General features: G+C 45.9%; 1 protein-coding gene across 8 annotated transcripts in view; it reads right to left on the bottom strand.

Moving 5' to 3' along the window:
* Positions 1 to 21874, bottom strand: part of LPIN1 (lipin 1) — an 85247-nt gene that overhangs the window by 36600 nt on the left and 26773 nt on the right. For 4 of the 8 annotated variants that reach the window (XM_030799506.1, XM_030799505.1, XM_030799509.1 and 1 more), the window contains exons 4-12: positions 18762 to 19069; positions 16450 to 16575; positions 14112 to 14219; positions 10642 to 10768; positions 7778 to 8084; positions 6390 to 6483; positions 5232 to 5422; positions 3114 to 3207; positions 1843 to 1912 (exon numbers count right to left, since the gene is read on the bottom strand). In XM_030799506.1, the coding sequence (XP_030655366.1) occupies positions 1843 to 1912; positions 3114 to 3207; positions 5232 to 5422; positions 6390 to 6483; positions 7778 to 8084; positions 10642 to 10768; positions 14112 to 14219; positions 16450 to 16575; positions 18762 to 19069 (1425 nt within the window). The remainder of the gene's footprint in view (positions 1 to 1842; positions 1913 to 3113; positions 3208 to 5231; positions 5423 to 6389; positions 6484 to 7777; positions 8085 to 10641; positions 10769 to 14111; positions 14220 to 16449; positions 16576 to 18761; positions 19070 to 21874) is intronic. The other 4 variants (XM_030799510.1, XM_030799512.1, XM_003272754.3 and 1 more) reach the window with 1 other exon arrangement.

The following is a 21874-nucleotide window of genomic DNA, read 5'->3' as shown; positions in this document are numbered from 1 at the left end:
AAGGAAAAGCTGAGAAAATCACAAAGAAGCTAACCCAAATTCATCAAGCCTGAAACTGCCAACTTCTAAGATCCTCGTCATATGAGATCATTACTTAAGCCACTTTTAGTCATTCTGTTTCCTAAAACAAAAAGCATCTTCACCAATTCAATAACTTCCTGAGAAAAAAACTGGTTCGGTTCCTAATACTTCTCTCATTATGCTCAAAATAAAATCTAGATGGATGAGAGATTTTAGGATCATTTGAAATTTCCAAAACTTGTAAAAATATGCCCAATATACAAGAAAGCACAAAAAGAAAATATAGGGTCTATCTTCACAAGTTTTAGAAATGGGGAAGCAGGGCCATTTTATGTGTGATACAAAACCCAACAGCCATAAAAGATAAGATGGGCAAATTCTACATTTAAAAATAATTTCTATATTAGAGAAATGCCATATATAGAGTCAAAAGTTACTGACTTGTAAAAAGATTTAGCATGCATATCACAAGGACTAATTTCTTTTAAGTTTCAGAGCCCAGTGGATTCCTTTTTCAGTGAATAAATAAATCCTTTAGCTATATTGCTATTGCAATGGCCTTTTTTCCTACGGATTTGTAAGTGTTGAGAACAGGGACATAAAAATGTGTCCCAGGCCATGAATACCACGGCAGGGACAAAATAAAAACCACTCTGGAGAACATGCCCTCAGCCCAGTCCACAAAGATATTCACAGATAAACCACCACCCAAGATGAGATTGCAGTCCTCAAAACACATGTGCACACACACGTGCACATCCACACATGCATGCACACACGCACACACACGTGCGCACTGGCACACACACACGTGCACATACACACATACACACATGCACATACACACACGCGCACACATAAGGCACACACCTGCATAAGCATGCACACATACACACATGCATACACATATATGCGCACATGCACGCATGCAAATGCACACACGTGCCCGTATGCACACACGCACATGCACACGCACACTGACACACAGGCACAGGCACACACACACATACGCAAACCCAGGAAGGAGCAAGCCTAGACTCAACAAAGTCCGATTAGACCTTCAAGAATCTCAAGTGTTAGAACTGGCTGACCGACTGCAACATCCTAAGCCCATCCTAAGCCGTACAAAAGCTTGCTAAGCGCACAAAGGACACAAACAAGCCTAAGGCAGTCTCTGCAGCAAAGAACGTATAATCTGGTAGGAAGATCTATCATTGAAAAAATTAACAATTCCGGGCTGACTGTCTAGTGAATTGTTTGGGGTAGGATGAGAACACTGCAGACTGGCAGGTGGCGTGGCTGCCCTCCTAACTCTTCCCTACGGCCACTTCCCCACCCTCCCCTGCAGACTGGGAGCTGCCCAGGCCCTGTACTGGCTCCGGCCTCAGAGAATCAGGCATGGGGCTGGCTTCCTGGCTGAGCGGGACTTGACACTGGCACAGGAACCTGCACCTGACCCTGATGCCTGCTCCATCCCTTCTAGGGTGACACTCATCTCCCTTTGTCCTCACTGGGCTCTGAGGTCCTGGCACCTGTCTGCTCAGCCTCCACCTGTGCCCCTTGCAAGGCAGATATTGTGAAAGGAATCTTTGGTCTGCACGGCCATGATTGGGAGGTTTTGCCTTGATAAGGAGGAGGGGGAACCACGTGCAAGGTGCAAGAGAGAGATCTGAAACTCCTGGCCTGTATGCTCAGGAACTTCAAAAGAGCACAGTGGAATTAACTCTGTGGTTTCCAAAATAAAAGTGAAATTCCAACCACCCGAGATTAAGCTACCCATCATTTCTAGCGTCCCCTTTTCTTTCTCATGTTAAAGCTCACCTTTGGCAAAGGTTTCTGGAAGGCCTGCATTGCCAGGAGGAGGGGTGCTGCTGTTGTCCAGTTATAATATCTAACACAAAACAATGAAATAGATGTCAAAAAACCGAGGCTCAGACTGAAAACCTTTCCAATGTCATACAAAGTAGTCAAGGAAAGCTCGGGACTCCAGCCAGGTCCTTAAAGAGCTCAATACTCTTGCTAGCCCCCAGCCCTCTCCCATATCACCCCCAGGCAGAGGCTCCCCTCCACCTCACCCTAGCAGCCAGTGAGGGCCCAGCAGCAGCCATGCCAGCAGGGTGGACAGCTGGACATGCCAGCAGCCCAAATCCCACCGTACAGCTGCTGCACCAAACCACAACACGCTTGGGGTATTTCTTGCCATGTGTCAAGGTAAAGGAAACTAGGTGTAAAACATCCATGGTTTAAGGGAGAAAAGCTTGCTAACAGTCTGCAAAAATACTTGTACACCCCTTGCCCTCAGATAATGAAGTTTTTCTTTTTTTTTTTTTTTTTTTTGAGACGGAGTCTTGCTCTTTCACCCAGGCCAGACTACAGTGGTGCTATCTTGGCTCACTGCACTTCTGCCTCCCAGGTTCACGCCATTCTCCTGCCTCAGCCTCCCAAGTAGCTGGGACTACAGGTGTCTGCCACCGTGCCCAGCTAATTTTTTGTATTTTTAGTAGAGACGGGGTTTCACTGTGTTAGCCAGGATGGTCTCGATCTCCTGACCTCGTGATCCGCCCACCTCGGCCTCCCAAAGTACTGGGATTATAGGCATGAGCCACCGCGCCCAGCCAATAATGAAGTTTTTCAAAAAGGTAGAGATGTACGCTACTCTGATATACTCACGTACTGCAGAGTGTGACTATTCACATTCAATAAGAACATTGAGCTGGGTGTAGTGGCTCACACCTGAAATCCCAGCACTTTGGGAGGCCAAGGTGGGAAGATCTCTTAAGCCCACAAGTTCAAGGCTACAGTGAGCTACAACTGCACCACTGCACTCCAGCCTGGGAGACAGAGCTACACCTTGTCTCAAAAAAAAAAGAAAAAAGAAAAGAAAACTCACAAGACTGAGAACTATCTGAACCTATCAGCTATATTGCCAATTCTGTTGGCATGGAACTCTGACCACAGTGAAGGCACAATAATGCAATGTAGCAAAGTCTTTATTTTATATATTTCTAAGGCTTAATGTCTAGGTCTATTTGAAAACATGAAACAGAAACAGTATCATGCTACTGCCAAAGTGACTTTCAAGAGGTACTTACTTACTCCCAATCTTTACCACGAGGTTGGGGTCATCGATAATAGCGGGGTTGTCCACAAACTGTTGATACGACACAGCTTGCTCCAGGAATGCATCTGTGACAGCAATTGTAGAGGATCAGGGAAAAAGAAAAAGAAAATTCAGTTCAAAATTAGGCTTACGTTTCATTTGCTCACTCACAAGTGTTTTCTGAGAGTTTGTGCATTCCAACTGTGCAGACAATCCTACAAAATGTATTTGCAAAGGCTGCACCATTTTATCTGGAGCGTGGTGTCTGCGCAGCAATGCAGGGAGGCCAGGGCAAGTCTGAGGACATTGGGGGACATGTACCTTAGTTGGGGCACATACGTTCACACAGGGAGTAGGGGTGAAAACAGCACATACGTGCATCTACACAGGCAGAGTCATGGCTATGCATGGCGCAGAAGCCAGGTTCCCTCGGCTGAAGTCATGATTACTGGGGTGAGCCTGGGCAAGCGGTTCACCTCCCAGGTCCCAGCTCCCTCCTCTAGCATGGGGATAATAACCACATCTGCTTCCTAGGGTGGTCATGGGGACTGATAAGGTCATAAATAGAAAGCATAGGGCCCTTTCAAAAATGGGCCTGCCTCCACCACAATCAGAAGCAGGAAGGGCACTATTCTCATCGTGGTGGGGCAGCCCCACCAGGATCAGAGCAGAGGAGAAGGTGGCAGGGTCAGGAGGCCCAGACCTCAGCCCTGGACCCTCAGTTCTTTGATGGGTTCTGGCAGCTGGGCTGTACCTTAAGCCTTGACCGTGGTTCTGACCATCTCCCTGGCCCAGAGCCACGCCCACTCCTTCCCTGGGAGTTCCTATTTACCCTGAACTGAACCGAAACCCAGCAGACATCAGACACTGAGACTCTCCTCTGTCCAGGAAAAGAGTCCCTGGGTCATGATGCCAGCCTGACTGGCTTCAACATGCACCCTCAGAGCCCTAACCAGGACCTCCAGGGACTCCCCTGGGGTCTCCTGACTGTGATGATTTGGCCTCACCTGTAAGGACTGGACAGCTGCAGATCCCGGCCCCATGAGATAACACTCAGATAATGGTGCCCAGCCTCGTCAGTGCTGCCACCCCACCCCTATCAGCTCATGTATATCAGGGAGGGAACGCCCCGGGGACTCCGATGGGACACTGGCCTCCTCATGCCAGTGTCCAGAGAGCCCCCATGACTTCAGAAACACAGTGAGGCTGGGTATTAATGTGTGGCCCTAGGAAAACTGAGTGAATGAATGGAGCCGGCGGGACCCAGCACACAAACTTGTTTCCACTCTCAAAGGACTGGCTGGCACCGGTGTGAGAACAAAAAGGCCTCAATCTTTGTGGAAGAAGAAATTCCCAAAGCCTTGAAGGGACCAGGGTGGAGGCAGGAGTCTCAGATGGCACCCTGGGTGGAAGGGGAGATGGGGGTGGCTCCTGAGAGGTAGAGGGAAGAAGTACACAGCCTCCGCCCCTTCCCTGCTAGAGATACCACGAGGGGATGGAAAAGAGGCAGTGGTGAGGGAGGGGGCGGGAGGGGTGCAGGGCGACTGTGTCTAGTCCCCGCGTCCATCAGCTGATAACTGCTGACTGCACCCGCTGGGGGACTTGGGCACACCCCACCATGGAACTGTCAGGAGGCTCTGGGAGGGCATTGCTACGAATGTGGCAGGTGCTACGAATGAATCCCCTAAGCCCACCCTATTAATGCCCTTTGAATCCAGCTGGGAAAAGTTCCCAGACCTCCTCGGACAAACTCAGACCTCCCTGTTCCAAGGCGCCGGCGCACTTCTCTCCCGCTGCCGACGCCCTCTAATTTAATTAGACTGACACCCCCTCTAGCCTGCAGGCCTCCGGTGGCCGTCTCTGCAGTGCTGGCCTGGGGCACAGGAGACACAGAACGATGGCCTGAGCCATGTGTGACCCACAGAACTCTGAGGCCGACTAACTGCAAGCCAGAAACATCGGGATTATGAGTTCGGTGCTATCATCTGTTGCCATCATTAACTGCAACCAAGGGAAAAGCTGCCTTGACACGCACCCCTTGAAGAAGCCTAAGCCTCTGGGCCTTCTGACCGGCGGCCACCAGAGGGCGCCCGCGCGAGGCCCGCGGTACCTTTCGTGATCTCCCGGTGGTCGCTGAGGCCCCCGCAGAGGGAGATGGCGATGGAAGGGAGGTCCCTCAGCCCGTCCGAGGTGCTTTCCACGCCACTGTCCACGCCCGAGCTGCCCACCGACTGCGGGGACTGGTTGGCTGACCGGGCTCCGTTGTCACTGGCATGTTTTGCAAGTCCGGAAGGGTCTCCGCTGGAAGGAGGAAAAGTGGCAGAGACCGGCTGAGGACTGTCCCAGTCCAGGGTCCTACATCGCCATCCAGCGATGCTCTGGCACGCGGCCACCCTCAGAGCCGCAGACGGCTGCATCTCAGCACGTATGTTTATTAAAGCACCACGACAAGGAAAGAGACATTAAACGCCTTAGCTTAGGGGAGAAAACCATTATTTCTCAGCCGGCTGCATCTCCCTGTATCCCCCTAAAATATACTGAAGCAGCAGCAAGCTGTCCTCCCTGTTGCCTGCCCTTCCCCTCCAGGCAGCAGCCCTGCCCTAGATCGCAGGGGGACTGAGGGTGTGTCCCCAGGATCACGGGAGACCCTTCTGGGGGAAGAAAGGGCTGCACAGCTGCCACTTATTGGGCTGTGGACCATGACCACTGTGGACAACATGACCTCAGGCTTTGCAGGGAGGGCAGCCCGGTGCCTGCGCCCTGTCCAGAGGCGGGGACGCCGCCCAGTGCCCACACCCTTATGTCCACAGAGAGAGCAGGCGCATTTCACAAGGCAATGGGAGCCTCCCGCTGCCTCTCACATACTTTTTTTTTTTTTTTTTGAGATGGAGTCTCACTGTGTGGCCCAGGCTGGCATGCAATGGCATGATCTCGGCTCAGTGCAACCTCCCTCCGCCTCCTGGGTTCAAGCAATTATTCTGCCTTAGCCTCCCGAGTAGCTGGGATTACAGGCGCGTGCCAGCACGCCCAGCCAATTTTTATATTTTCAGTAGAGACGAGGATTCACCATGCTGGCCAGGGTGGTCTTGAACTCCTGACCTCAAGTGATCCGCCCACCTCGGCCTCCCAAAGTGCTGGGATTACAGGCGTGAGCCACCGTGCCCAGCTGTCTTGCACACTTTCTAATCAAACGTAAGGGAAAACTGGGCTCACATAGAATGATATTCAGATTATAGGAAATGATGTGAGGAATTAAGAGGAATTTTACTTTTTGGGAAAATACAGGGCCGCCACCTCAGGATCCATGTCTGTGAGGTCATCCAGGTAGACGCCGTCAGCACCAAGATGTCGGCTTCGTTTATCTAAAAGGGCAAATGGCTCAAGTCAGAAAACCACTCTTCTAGAAATGACCTGATGGCGTTGTATCTATAGAAACAGTATTCAAACACTACGTGCAGATTTGCTCCCAGGTACTCAAACTGCCCAAGAACCACAACAGTTCCAAGTGTGTTCTATTTTGTCTGGTAAAACAGAATGCCAAGAGCTTTTTAGACAAATACTTTGAGGTTTGGGCGCAGCACCGTTGAGGGTGAGAAGGGGGTTTTGATGGACTTCTTCCATGATGATGCTGGAGAAAGAGTGGATTGAGGTCACACTTGTAGGTACCGAGGCCCCTCACTGGAGGCCACAGCCTGCACTTTTTCCATTGGAAAATGGTGGGCAGTACAACATGACCGTAGACCACCAAGGTCCACAGACCAGGGCCGTCATCCACCATCATGTGGCCTGGATCAAGTTAGTTAACTTGCTGAGCCTCATTCCTCCTCCATAAAGTGCCTGAAGTGTACTGAGCACTCAACGCATTGAGGCTATTACCATTATTATGAAACGATAAAAGCTTTCATTAGACACTTCCCCATCAATTCCCCGAGGCAAAGCATCCCACACTGTGCATTGTCAGACACTGGGCATGATGACTTCAAATGTCCTCTTTACTTCTGGCAGAGAATGATGTAATCGGTCCATATAATTCTAGAAAACCACACAAAGCTGCTGGGTGGATGGAGATCAGGCCTGGCATCGTTGATACTGACACACAGCCAGGAGTGCATTAAACCAACGCAGAGATCCCACTGTGTGCCAACCACTATGCCAAGTGCCAAGGAAAGAAAGGCAAGTTAGATAGAAAAGACTCTTGATCTCAGACAGCGCATATTCTATGGGGGAGTCAGGCAAAAATAAATCAATAAAATAATGATCATTTGAAATCATGATAAATGGTATGCAGAAATTACAGTGGGTAAGGGGCTGGAAAGCAACGCAAGGCAAGGGGAGAGGTGGCCAGGATTAACCTAATAATCAGCTTTATAAAAGTCACACTCATGGGTCCCATGGTGTGCTGAAAAGGACTTAACTCCCCCAGGTCTCAGCAAGCAGCCTCAGTGTGTAAAATGAGGAAGTTTGCTACGTGATCCTCAAGGCCTCCTTCATGTCTGATTTCCCATGACTAAATTCCGATAATTAATATATTCTGCCGAAGAGCACAGACTGAACATGATCATTGTCATGGTTCAGTTTCTACCTCAGTTTCCTTGGAACTTTGGAAAGGACCTGTCATGTGACAGAAAGAGAGCTGGGAAGCCCCAGCCTTGGTACCTTTTTTCCTGGAAGGAGAATCCATCTTGTTTGCTGTCTGGACAACATTGGCAGAGGGGGGTTTGAGCTCCTCGATCATGGGCAAGAGCGGTGCTGCTGCTCCTAAGGTCTCCAGGTCCTCTTCATTCACAAACTGCATTTCTGTCTGAGGCTTGTTCTGGTCCAAAAGTGCTCCCTCGACCAGAGTTGGCGATTGGTCACTAAAAGTGTCTGAAGTTTCACTGTGAATGGCCTGAAAGTGACTTTTATCGCAAATTTTTCTACTGCTCAATGGGCTGGACTCTTTCATCTTGTGTGGAGAAGAAGACTAGAGCAAAGAGGAGAGAGGGACAGAGAGAGAGAGAAGGTCAGCACAGAGGCAACCAGAAAAACTGAGTGACCCAAGGAGAACAACAAGTAACCAAAGTAGGCAGGGACTTTCAAGCCTCAGCAATCACCTGATGATTTCTATACCTGCCAAAAAGTCCAGAAACCAAGATTAGGTCCAAAGCAAATGACCTTTCCTGTAAAACATCAACTGCCAAAGAGAAGTGAGATTAGCAATGCCAACAGGCAGGAGCACCCTAAATGCTGTTAGATTACAAGTCTATTCACACACACTGGGATTCTCAGCGGCCATGAGAATAAATGAATTACAGCTACACCAACAACATGAATGAATCTTGCAAAACTAATCTCTGCTGTTAGGATCAAGTTTCCCCTTGCAGGGAGCAGAGGGGTCAGTCTGAGCAGTGACCACAAAGAGTGGCAGTTTCCATGCTGCTGGTCATGCTCTGCTTCTCGGTCTGGGTGCACGTTGCACAGATCTGTTCCTGCTGTGAAAATGTACTGAGCTATACATTTACAATCTGTGTATTTCTCTCTATGTATATTTCAATAAAGTTTATTCCCAAAACATGAGTGAATAAGTAAAGATTTGGTGATAGTTGGTTCACATGAGTGAGAAATCAGCATTTCTGATTCTACTGCCAGAGGGATTTCCAGTTACAGAAAAGATTTATTCAAACAACAACCAAAATGCAATTCATGGGCTAAAAAGAGGGGAGAAAGTATTCACTTCTCTATCTGATCAAACAGCTTCAATTGCAAATGAAAACAATGCTACAGAAAATCTGTGGTTACAACTAGTAACCACAGAAGTGATGGATTTGAACTTCCATGCTGTTTCTCCAGCAACTAATGACATAAACTTGCAAAGAGAGTTGGCTGGGTCAGCACCATAGCTGTGGACAGGGAAATCAGCATTTTTCTGTGAAATCTAAATATAACTTAGAAAGGAACTGGATCCACAACTTTGGCCTCAACAGACTACTCTCCAAAAAGCTGCCCATCTTGACTCTTTACAAGGGATGTTTTCAATAGTCATTCACTCACTCACTCACTCATTCATTCATATTACAAACATTTACTGGGGATGCAAGAGGCTATAGCATCTTCTAAGGACCCAATATTTTTTAAAGCTTGTGATATAATAACATAATTCAAGATGCTTATAATACATTAGCGCACCAAATAAAATCTCTTGAAAGAAAAGATTGTGTTGATTTCATGTTTTTAGAAACATATTTGCTGAACCAGTTATGTACCTACATGTAAACCCACTGCATTTCCAAGATAGGGAAACTGGGGCTCAGCGTGCATGTGGCACAGCCAAGGAAAAAGAATGCAAATATTCAGAGGGCCTACAGGTGCCAGATACTTCACATACCTACATTAGCCCTTCTAACCTCCCAACAATTGTGTCCTTTTCTCACAGTTTTACAGATGAAGACACTGAGGTTCAGGGAAGTCTACTCATTTGTCCAAGGTCACCTTTTTAGCAAGGGGTGCAGTGAGGACTCAAACCCAGAATAACCTGCTGCCTCCCAGGCCCTCATTCTCTCCACTACCCTCAGCTGCTTCTCTATTTATTTTGGAGATCTCCATAGAGTCAAATTCAGGGTCCCACCAACAATGAGGGCCCAGAATACTTACTACTTGATGAATCAAAACCTTAAGGCTTTCAGACTTTATCTATTAGGCTGAAATCCTTCATTTCTGTTCTATTAGCCTTTCCCTCTCCCAGGGCTCTCCCAGATGTCTCTCTGTGTGAGGGACACAAGAACATGTGGATTCCAGCTCTCACAATTCAGCTTCTCTTTCAATGGGCCAAGAGTACACATCTCTCTCCCTGTGGCTTTGCTCCAGTCATCACTGACCTAGCAGACTCAAGAGATAGAAGCTATTTTTGTTTACAGTTTCAAGACAGCAAGATTGTGTGTAAGTTGTATTTCTTTAATTTAATTTGCATTTAGCTGTGATAGAAAATGTAGATCCTGGCTGGCCATGGCAGCTCACGCCTATAATCCCAGCACTTTGGGAGGCGGAGGCAGGCAGGTCACTTGAGGTCAGCAGTTCAAGACCAGCCTGGTGAAAACCCAACATGGTGAAACCCCGTCTCTACTAAAACTACAAAATTAGTGGGGCGTGGTGGCATGCACCTGTAATCCCTGCTACTTGGGAGGCTGAAGCAGGAGAATTGCTTGAACCTGGGAGGCAGAGGTTGCAGTTAGCCAAGATAGAACCATTGCCCTCCAGCCTGGGTGACAGAGTGAGACTCTGTCTCAAAAAAAAAAAAAAAAAAAAAAAGTAAATCCTAAGAGGAATCCCATAGGTTTAAAATCTAGAAAAGCAATGAGACCTCTCTATAATGTTGGTAACATGGAAGAAAGTAATTCCAACATTCAAGGCTAACCCTTAATACATTTTAGTTTACCTCTGGCTCTTGGTAGCTGTGTTTCTTGGCTATGCTATGATACTAATTCCATGTAATTTAAGCTAAGTTAGAAATCTTCGGTCCGTGGCAGAATTGATGAGACTCTCACCTTAGCAGCCTGCGGCAGCTCTCCCCACAGCCAAAGCATTTCTGGGTTCTTCTGCCCTGTCCTGTCCGTGGACTTGCTGACCAATTCTGAATCACTTTTAGGTGTTGAAGGTCGGGAACCGGAAGGACTTAAGGAAAACACAAAGCGAAAATTAAGGTGGGAAAAGAAACTTTTGTAAATGTTTTGGGCCCAGCTCCATGGCTCAAATAGCCCAGAAAATGCACCCCCAGCTGTCGTTCGTTCGCTCTGAGCGGAGCCTCATGACAAATCCCTCCTCCGGCTACCATGCGGCAGGGAAGCGCGTCCCGTGGAAGGCGCTCCACGTGGGTCGCCCACCCCACCCTGCCGCCTGGTGCACCGTGGGGGAGAGGAGAAAAAGAAGTAGCCCAGAAAAAGGACGTTTTACAAAAGAAAGAGATGTAAAGAGAAAGGGAAAAATAGTCTGTTCTTACCTCAAAAAGACCACCCTTCCCCACCCCACTCTGCACTCGCATCTCCTGCAATCTGTTTCCAAATCAAGTCCCTCTGCTGTCAGAGGGCTGCAAAAGGGTCTTGGTTGGCTCGGGCAGGCATTCATTAGAGTCCATATTTTAAATATTTATCATCTGCACTGGCCTCGGAAACAGGGAAATTATATGATGTGCCAATTTTACCAAAGATGCTGGATGCCACAAATAAACTCGATAACGCTGGGCAGGAGCCTACAAATTGAAATTTTCTAAGGTCTTATGTCTTCCAGGAATATTTCACAAGGGACTCACCCAGCTGGCTAAGGCTCGCTCAGTAACCACCTCCATGTTTCCTGAATTTTTACTCTGAAGACCCAAAAGAGGTCTGACTTCTGCCCAGCCAAAGTAACCATCCAAAAGTCATTAATTTATCCACGAGATCCTCACCATTTTCTAAACAACTTAGAGAAATAGTATTTACAGCAGCAATTCTTGTAATTATTTATTGCTGCATAATAACATGGTTAATTATTGCTTATTTTCCCACATCGTTTCCTCTAGAGGAAGATGGCAGGGTTTTCAGACAAAGCAGGAAATAAAGCTTTCAGTTTCCCTTGCCGTCTTTTTTCCCAGACCTTATCTTTTCTTCGGAGACGGATGCTCCTGGTCTCATTTACCTAGAGTTCAACTCCAATTGAATAGAGCTGTCCTGTCAATACAAGGTGAGTTCATGATGACACATAACTTGCATCCAACAAACACGGACCCTATGGGCTAAACTGATCCTGAACCTCTTTGGTCAAGCTGCATAGAGCAGCCAGACCAAGTGCCACCTCTCTCATCTCACACTGAGGGGCAGAGGGTGGTCCCTGCTCCCTTGGTGCCCCCGACTCCCAGCCCTTCTAATGACGTGCTGCCACGCGGCAGCCTGCACGCTGTCTTTCGCCTGCCTGGGGAGAGAAGGCTCCTGACATCACACTAGAAGAGCTTCTGCAATGGGACACCCTGATCCCAACAGACACACATTTCTGCCCTTTGGGGAGCAGTCCTATGAGAAGGCACGTGGGGCCCCCACACATCCCTGTGGGAAAGGCTCCTGGCCTTTCAGCCTCCTTGCTCTTCCAGTTCCACAATTGGGCTTCTCCAAAGAGACACCGCTTTTGTGGCACTGAAGTGTCTACAGTCACGTGTTCGGTATCACTGCAATGGGAAAAGCGCAGGCTGTGGCCTCCAGCGAGGGGCCTCGGTACCTACAAGTGTGACCTCAAGCCACTCCTTCTCCAGCATCATCATGGAATAAGTCCATCGAAACCAGCTTCTCACCCTCAACAGTGCTGTGCCCAAACCTGAAAGTATTTGTCTAAAAAGCTCTTGCATTCTGTTTTACCAGACAAAATAGAACATATTTGGCTATAAGTTCTTTGCAGCAATAAATTATCTCGCTGCCACTAAATGAAATAAAGTCCTTCAAACAAAGCTTGCTCTGAGCAGGGGTCGGCAAACGTTTTCCGTAAAGAGCCCAATGGCAGATATCTCAGGCTTTATGGGTTTTACGACGTCTGTCGCAACTACTCGCTGCTGTGGTGGTGTGAAAGCAGCCATGGCCAGTACGTAAACCAAATGCCTATGCCCGGGAAAGCTTGACGGAAGCAGATGGCGGACCAGATTTGACCCACGGGCCGTGGTTTACCAACCTCTGCTCTAGAAGAAGAAAAATGTGGAACATGGTTCTCCTGCAGCAATTCCCAACTCCAGAGTTCCTAACATTCTGGTCCCTTCATAAAAGCCACAAGCCACAAAACCCATAGAGGCACTCAAGTGTGTAACTCATGCATAAGGAGACCAGCCCTACGTGAAAGTCTGCCGCCAAGTCCTTCCCTGACAGCAAACAGGCCACCCCCATAAATGCTGCCCATTCAGGCCACAGCAACCCTTCTCCAAAGGTCCCGTGCACAAACACAGATGCGCTTTCTACCGACCGTCACTGAGGGAATTCAGATGGATCAAAGAGGACCCAGGAACGGGGCCCACTGCCAAGTGGGATTTATCAGAAAGATGACTCCAAAGTGCTCTGTCATCGAATATTATTATTTTAAGATCAAGCGTTGTTCAAAAAAGTAAGCTTACAAGGTCGATGACTGATGTTCATAAAAGAGGTATTTATTAGCCTTATCAAAGTTTTCAGTATTTTTGCCAGTCCCAATAAGGCTAATTAGTTATAACTGTTTACGACTTTGTTTTCCTCATTTTAAATGGACTTTTCTTCTGCAAATGTAGCCTCTGAATGAAGTACATCCTGAGGTCTGGTTCTTTAATCAAAAAGAAAAAATGTTTTCCATGTACAAATTAATCGTAGCTTCATTTGCTAAGGCTTATAAAGTAAACCATGTAAGTCCACAAAGTAGGTAAGTCAAAACTGAGGGAATGAAGGCAGAAATCTGAGATGACTACATCGAGTGAACACACCAACCTTTGATCCTCAGCCTGAGACCCAGCCCAGGCCATTCTCCAAGATTCTGTTCCAGAAATGCTGTGGAAAGCGTCTGACTCCATTATTCAGACAGCCCAATAAACTACTTGAATGTTTATAATAAATTAAAGTGGTATTCCAAAAATATCTTGTAAACTTATTTGCCAAACAACCCTAGACAGAAAACAGAAGATCATATTCCCAAGCTGTATATCATTATTCTCATTTTCAAAGCACTCCACAGAATTAGGTAAAATTATATGCTTAACCATAATTTCCAGAGAGTCAAATTTAGGAATTAAAAAAAAAAAAGCTGATCATCTACAAATGCTTATAAAGAAAGGAAAAGAGTAATCTATATACATATTTTTCATAAGTAATTTGGTTAGTGAAATCGATTTGTAAGAGTTAGATCAAAATTTTCACTCCATATAATCTACGGGTATTTTCTTCATAAGTAATTTGGTTAATGGCAAAATAGACTTATAACAAGAGTTATATCAAATTTTTCATTATTGAATACATCCCAATGGGGAAAATAACTCCTCTACCTTTCCGAAGGATGGAACAGGGAAGACTGTGGAGGGCAAGAACTAGACAGACCTCCCTCGGCTGCAACTGCAAGATGAGGGGCAGTCCTTTTGCAATCTACCAGGCTACTGGATACCACCACGTGATACACATTAAAAGAAAGACAAAATCAGAAGTCAATTACATCAAGTGAGATTATATAAAGTATATGTAATATACTTCATATAAAGATTATATATGATTATATATAATTATAAAGTATATATACTTTATATAAAGATTATATATAAGATTACATAAAGTATTTGACTACTCTCAACAACGACATTTTTAAGAAAATAAAGAAACTCAGACATCAGATATGGCAGAGCAATGAATACTGAAATTTCTAAGAAATCAGCGTGAATTTTCTGAGACACAAAAACAGGAAACTGCCAAATGACCTATTTCACTTTCTGTTCCACCCATGTATAGGACTGATCATCTCTGGTCATACTTTCATGCTTAATCAAACTACATAATCCAAAAATTTGCTCGTGTGTATTGTCAATTGTCTCTTCACAGAAAATAATTCCAAATGTGGAAATGTAGCTATTTATCCTAATTTGTCATTCCATTTGGTGATGGTCAGATCTACATAACCTGACTCAGTCATTATGTTGCATTCATGAGGCAAAACATTACAGATGTTTTCAGCATTAAACATGCTCAGAGGGGTGTTTAAAGTGTTTCTTTTAAATCCTTAAAATTAACATACAGTGCTTGAACAGATTTTTTCATCTATTATTGGGTTCTAAATATTCTACATTATTTTCCTCCTAAACCACTATTTTTCCCTCCACTATTTTATCTCCACAGACCTAGAGAAAGAATGAGAATCCAGAAGGGTCTTATATCTGCACTGTCCAATATAATAAACCACCAGCTACAGGTGGCTCCTGAGCACTTGAAATGTGGCTGGTCCACACTGGGATGTTCTGCACATGTGAACTACATAATGGAGTTTATAAAGACTTGGTATGAAAAGAGAAATGTCATGTATCTCATTAATAATTCTTTAAAATTGATTGCTTGTTGAAATGATATTTTGGAAATACTGTGGTCAAATGAAATATAGCTTTAAAATTAATTTCATCTTTATTATTATTTTTTTTTACTTTTTAAAAATAGGGCTGCTGGCAATCTTAAAATTACATATGGAGCTAGTTATTACGTTTCTATTGAACAGGGCTAGGCTCTGACGCAGGCTGACCTCCATGCAGGGACTTTGTCACAGGCCTCAGCCTCAGCCTGCTGGACTAACCTGCGACATCAGTATTGGCTGGAAACCAGGCATGGGACATATCTATTTCCTCTCCAACCTCCATGTCAGCACACACTGGGGACTGCTGCTTGCTAATTCACAAGGTTACCCTGATCAAACTGGAACCAGGGGTGGCGTTCTGATAAGACTGGCTTCAGGTAGGAACCCATAGTTTCTAAGGGCTGGCACACTTCCACTGTGAACCAGAAGCGAATCTAAAGCATGAGGCGTACGAATAATCCAAGGATGTCAGTGGCATTTAGATCAGCGCTTCTCAGTCTCTTTTTCGTGATCAACGCGCTCCCGAGCATTCTGAGAAATTAATAGCCCAACTCCACCCACCGTGAGACTTTACTGCTGTGGCCCCTTAGAGACCACAAACCATTATAATGTCTAAGATTCTGTGGCCACCCAAGAAGGAATTTTCATCCCAATGGGGGTTACATTGTTTCCTGTGTTGAGAACACAGGATTTAGATCTACCCTCTTCCCCAAGTCCTTTGAAAACTAGCCAGGGGGCTCACTATTCCCAGAGGTTTCACTGAGGTAAACATCTCTGGGGTCATCAGGATGGCATCTGCACAGTGAGCGGCTCCAGTTCTCCAGGTTCCCCTCTAGGGCAATTTGTGAGTTCATTTCAGGGAAATAAATATTCTTGAATTCAGCAGAATGGATTAAGCCCTGAACGACCTCAGCGGCTCCCGAAGCAATGTCTGTTTTTGAATTTTACTTAGGGCTAAGTATCAAGAAAGGCTCTGCCACTGTGTTTTCTCCTATTAACAATTAGCGTGATGCAACTTACATGTTTTTCCTTTCAAGTTCACCTCCAGGGAGCTAACAGCCATATCTGCAGATGGATCCTGACATCAGATATAAGTGTATGATCTGAACATGTTCTGTGTTTAATCCTAATCTGTACCTCCGACTCTACACTGTGCTTTTCCTGGTCCTAATTATTTTCACTTTTCATTTCTATTTCATTCTTTTCTTAGAATTGCTTCCTATCACTGACTTCTAAGCCTCTGCACTGGGCCAGGGAAAAAGGGAACAGCTTACCTGGGAGTGGGCGACCACTCTCTATCTGAATTAGGGTATGAGGCTGACTGAGGGTAAATCACATCCGGGGAGAGGTTTTCCTTAGGAATATCATCTTGGAATGGAGGTATATCATTAGGAAGAGTTCTGGAGGAAAAAAAAAAGATTAAAGTCAAAGAATTCTTAATGATAGATTCAAAATCAAGTTCCAATTTTTTCTTGATTAGCTCTAAGTGCTTTATAATTAACATGATCTCTTTAAACACCCAGATCTGTTCCAGGCAGTGGAGGGGGAAAAAGTGAGATACCAGCATCTATAAACGTGTCTATGTGCTAATGCTTTGGCTGAATTCTAAATGTAAAATGATTTTGTTTCAGCATTTGGACTCAGACACGCATGCGGTGATCACACTGCTGGCTCCTCCCATCGTGCTACCTCCTGCTACCCTACACGGTCACGTTCCAAGAGCCTGGGAGGTAGAGCGGCCCCAAACCGGCCCCAGGGTGGTATAAAACCCCTGCCAGGTACAAGCAGAGCTGCCAAATAACTCAATGACCATACGCTGATCACGTTTTGTCTAGCAGAAGAGATAAATGGCATCAACCAAACATGCCTTATGATTACAGAATAACTGCAAACGACCTCGTTTCAGGTATAAGCACACTCACTACTAAATACAATTCACAATTTCAATCATGCAAAGGCCATCTCTCTTTATGTTGATGTTACCTGGAACACCTACCTCTAAATTTTGTACTTAACAGCCATGCAGAGAAGGCAATTATAAGAAGCCCAATGACCCTGGTTCTAAGCCTGTCACAGGTTAGAGGCTGTAGTTGGGAAAAGCAATATTCGTTGCCAGTTGACATTTATGTTTCACCAAGAAAAAAGATATATTTTATTCCGAATAATGACATAGCAAGATACTCCTGATTCTCCTTATCCCTCCTTTATGTTAACAAAATTATCAAAAATTATACTGAATTATGTAAAAATCTGAAACATCAAATATCCTTTCAAAATGAATTTTATCTTTTAAAACTGGCATTTTTCACCAAAATAGTAATATATACAAACAGAATTTCACCACACTGTTAAAAGCAAAGAAAAAGGAAACAAAATTTCCATTAAACTTTGGACCTAAGTCAAAATTAAAAAGGAAAAAGTTGGCTTATAGAGAAAACAGCATTTTCTTCATTCACTTTTAAGCCTGAAATCAGCCCTTGCCTATAAATCAGCCCAATTGTGCATAGTTGGTGCTCAAATAAGAATAAATAGGTTCCAAGAAAATGGGTTTGGTCATGAACTATTAATTTGCTCAGTTCCTGTTTCTTGACTCCATCCCAGGCTGCTAAAGTGATCAGCCAAGGAGGTTTGGCATCACCAACTGTCTCTTGGCTACAGCACAGCAAATCTTTATACCACTCTAGGATTGGGTCCACATGATTCCAAAATTCAGCCTAAAATAGGGGTCCCCAACCCCTGGGGCCCATGCCCCTGTTAGAAACTGGGCCACACAGCAGGAGGTGAGTGGCGGCCAAGCTAGCAAAGCTTCATCTGTGTTTACAGTCACTCCCCATCCCTCACATTACCACCTAAGCTCCTCCTCCTGCCAGATGAGTGGCAGCATTAGATTCTCATAGGAGCGCGAACCCTGTTGTAAACTGCACATGTGAGGGATCTGGGCTGCGCACTCCTTATGAAAATCTAATGCCTGATGATCCCTCACCCATCATCCCCCGATGGGACCGTCTAGTTGCAGGAAAACAAGCTCAGGGCTCCCACTGATTCTACATGATGGTGAGTTGTATAAGTATTTCATTATATATTATAATGTAATAGTAATGGAAATAAAGAGCAGTATAAATGTAACATGCTTGAGTCATCCTAAAACCATCCACCCCGGGTCCATGGAAACATTGTCTTCCCCAAAACTGGTCCCTAGTGCCAAAAAGGTTGGGGACCACTGGTCTAAAACACATAAAAGAATAAGGAGTTATGGGGAAAAAATTTATAAAAATAATCTTGAACAGTTAACTGTCTGATTCTGGCGCAGCCCCTCCACCCTGGACAGTCATTACCTGCTGCTCCCCAGCAGCTCCATGGCCTCGTCCAAGCTCAGTTCTTTCCTGCTGCTCTCCAGCAGCTCTGTGGCCTCGTCTGAGCTCAGTCCTTACCTGCTGCTCTCCAGCAGCTCCGTGGCCTCATCCGAGCTCAGTCCTTACCTGCTCTCCCCCCCCCCCCCCCCCCCCCCCCCCCCCCCCCCCCCCCCCCCCCCCCCCCCCCCCCCCCCCCCCCCCCCCCCCCCCCCCCCCCCCAGCTCAGTCCTTACCTGCTGCTCTCCAGCAGCTCCATGGCCTCGTCCGAGCTCATCTCAATGGGGAACATGTCTTCATCCTCAGATGTGTTCATGTTGTCATCTCTCTTCAGGCTGTCCAGCTGTGACTTTCTCCTCCTTTTTCTTCTCTTCTTCACTACAGAGCTGCTTGACAGTGTCTCGCTGGGAGCGATCACTTGGGCTGGTGTGCCGGGGTCCAGGCCTCTCATCCTGTCCACAGAGCCCCTTTTCAGCTGGCATTCCATTCTCGAAGCTCCTTCTGACAGGATGGGGGAGGTGGCCAGGTGCATGGGGATGAATTCCTAAGAAAAGAACACATTTTCTGAAAAGAGCCTCGTTACCTCGGGTGTAAGAAGCAGGGCTTTGCCAGAGGCCTCCGGGATTCACTTCAGAGGCCAAGCACCTCCTGGGGAGGGCCACAGCAGATGGCCCAGCTACAGGCCACAGCCACAGTGACCTGGAGATGTGGCTGCCCAATCTGGTAGAAGATCAGAAAGCCAACAATGTATTGAATGCCACTTTGTACTCAATCCTGCATTTATGTAATGTTAACAATGGGAGGTAATTCTCAGTGATCTCAAGCCCCCAAAATTCAACCTTGGCTGAAATATCCAGAGCACAGAGGAAAAAAATGGGCTTTGACTCACCATATTATGCTGGGAATTGGATGCACTCTTGCACTTCTGTGTAGATGTAGGTGTGCATGGGTGGGTGTGAGAGAAAGAGAATGTGTATTGTGTATTTTTTATATGCACTGAATTAAGACAGTAACGATCTAAAAACCAAAAACACATAAAACAACCAACAGCCCCGCCCAAGAACCTGTCTGCACCAGGGCCCAAGGAGGGCCCTGAACATCGAGGAAGTAGATACTGATCCTCTCCTTAAAGACAAAAGGAAAAAACACAACCTGTCCATTTAGTAGTTGTTTGTAATGATTCAGCAGTTTCTATAAAACGCTAGTAATCATTTTATTAATGAATGCCTCATTTTGTATGAGAAACTTGTTGACAATAAGAATATACATAAAACAGAGGGAATAAAGAAAAGTGTGCTGCTGATCATTCAAGTAGGTTTGGAGAGCATCAGACACGCTGAAATAGAATGTCTACACCTGAGATACACAGCTGAGGCTGGAAGGGAGTGAGAGGTCATCTCACCCGGCTGCTGGACTGGACCAACTAGAGAAGCAGCACAGATTCTTAGATCAAGAGCAGAGAAGGGCCCTTTGCTGTCCGTGGGCTGGAAGGGAATGGGCAGACAGGCAGACCCCCGCAGGCACATGCAGTACCAAGCAGTGCTGAAGGACACGGGCTCCCCAGCTTCCAGCAGCATCCCGGGGGTCCTAAGAGGCATCTGTATGGAGCTGAACAGACTCTGGCCTCCAAGGCCCCACCCCACCCACAGGCACCCTGTCAGGCCAGCAAGACCAGCAAGCAGCCCCCATACAGGTCCCGCTGCACGCTGGCCCAAAATGCTTCCTCAGCTCCAATGGCCGAATATCTATCTAAAGCCAGGTACAAATAGAAATTAAAAATGCAGGTGTCCACATGCAGCACAAAGAGTTTCTGTCAAAGGCCATTAGGAACCAATTAGTATTTTTGGAGTCTTCTCATCTAAGAGAGTTGAAGAGCAGGTGAGCAGGGATCCCCAGTATCAACAGGGTTGCTCTAGAACATGGAAGGAGAGATGCCGGGTCCTCCCCAGGCACCACCCTTCTGGGCGGGCAGGATGGAGGCAGTGCCTGGGACTATTCTGTCCCGAAGCTGCAATTATGGACATTTAAAACCTGGAGCTATAAAGAGCCATTCCTTTTTAATCATAGCTGTCTTCCTGGAAAGGAACTAGTTCAAGTCGATTTCATTCAGGAATCCCTACATCAGACTCCTTTAAGGTGCTTCATCTGTGAACAAAAGAGTTAAAGAAGTGGTTTGTCTTAGTAGAAAACATAACCAGAAATCACGACCTTGGATTTGGCAAAGGACTCTTTATGCATATGACACCAAAAGCATGCACAACAAAAGAAAAAACAGAATACATTAAAAAGGTAAACAGAAACTTTAAAAAAAATTAGACTTCATTAAAACTAAAAACTTTTGTGCTACAAAGAACACTGTCAAGAAAGTGAAAAGAGAACCCACCCAATGGGAGAAAATATTTACAAATCCTATACCCGATAAGGGACTTGTACCTAGAATATATAATGAAGGCATACAAGGCAGTAGTAAAAAAGAAAAACAACACACACACACACATACACACACACACAAACTAGCAAAGGATCTGAATAGACATTTCTCCAAAGATTCAGAAATGGCCAATAAACACATAAAAAGATGTCAGACACCACTGGTTATTAGGAAAATGCAAATCATAACCATAAAGAGCTACCACTTCACACCCACTAGAATGACTAGAATCACAAAATCAGAGAAGTATTGGCAAAGATGTAGACAAATCAGAACTCTTTGTGCGCTGCTGGTGGGAATATAAAATGGAACAGCTGCTTTGTAACACAGTCTGGCAGTTCCTCAAATGTCAAATGTAAAGTTACCACATGGCCCAGCAATGCCATTCCTAGGTATGTAACCAAGAAAAATCAAACAGATGTGTCCACACAAAAACTTGTATACAAATGTTCACAGCTGGGTTGTTTACAATGGCTAAAAGGTAGAAACAACCCAAGTTGTTTTTTTGGGGGTTTTTTTATTTGTTTTTTGAGACAGAGTCTCACTCTGTCACCCAGGCTGGAGTGCAGTGGCGCGATCTCGGCTCACTGCAAGCTCCGCCTCCCAGGTTCACACCATTCTCCTGCCTCAGTCTCCCAAGTAGCTGGGACTACAGGCGCCCACCACCACGCCCAGCTAATTTTTTGTATTTTTAGTAGAGACGGGGTTTCACCGTGTTAGCCAGGATGGTCTCGATCTCCTGACCTCGTGATCCACCTGCCTCAGCCTCCCAAAGTGCTGGGATTACAGGCGTGAGCCACCGTGCCCAGCCCCAAGTTGTTTGTAATGATGAATGGAACAGATGAATGGACATGGTCTATGGATACAATTGAATACTATTCCGCCATAAAAAGGAATAAAACATTGATATATACTAAA

The sequence above is a fragment of the Nomascus leucogenys genome, chromosome 19, assembly GCF_006542625.1.
Source record: "Nomascus leucogenys isolate Asia chromosome 19, Asia_NLE_v1, whole genome shotgun sequence".
NCBI lineage: Eukaryota > Metazoa > Chordata > Mammalia > Primates > Hylobatidae > Nomascus > Nomascus leucogenys.
Note: the sequence above shows the minus strand (reverse complement) of the source record. Positions and strands in the feature narration are given on the sequence as shown.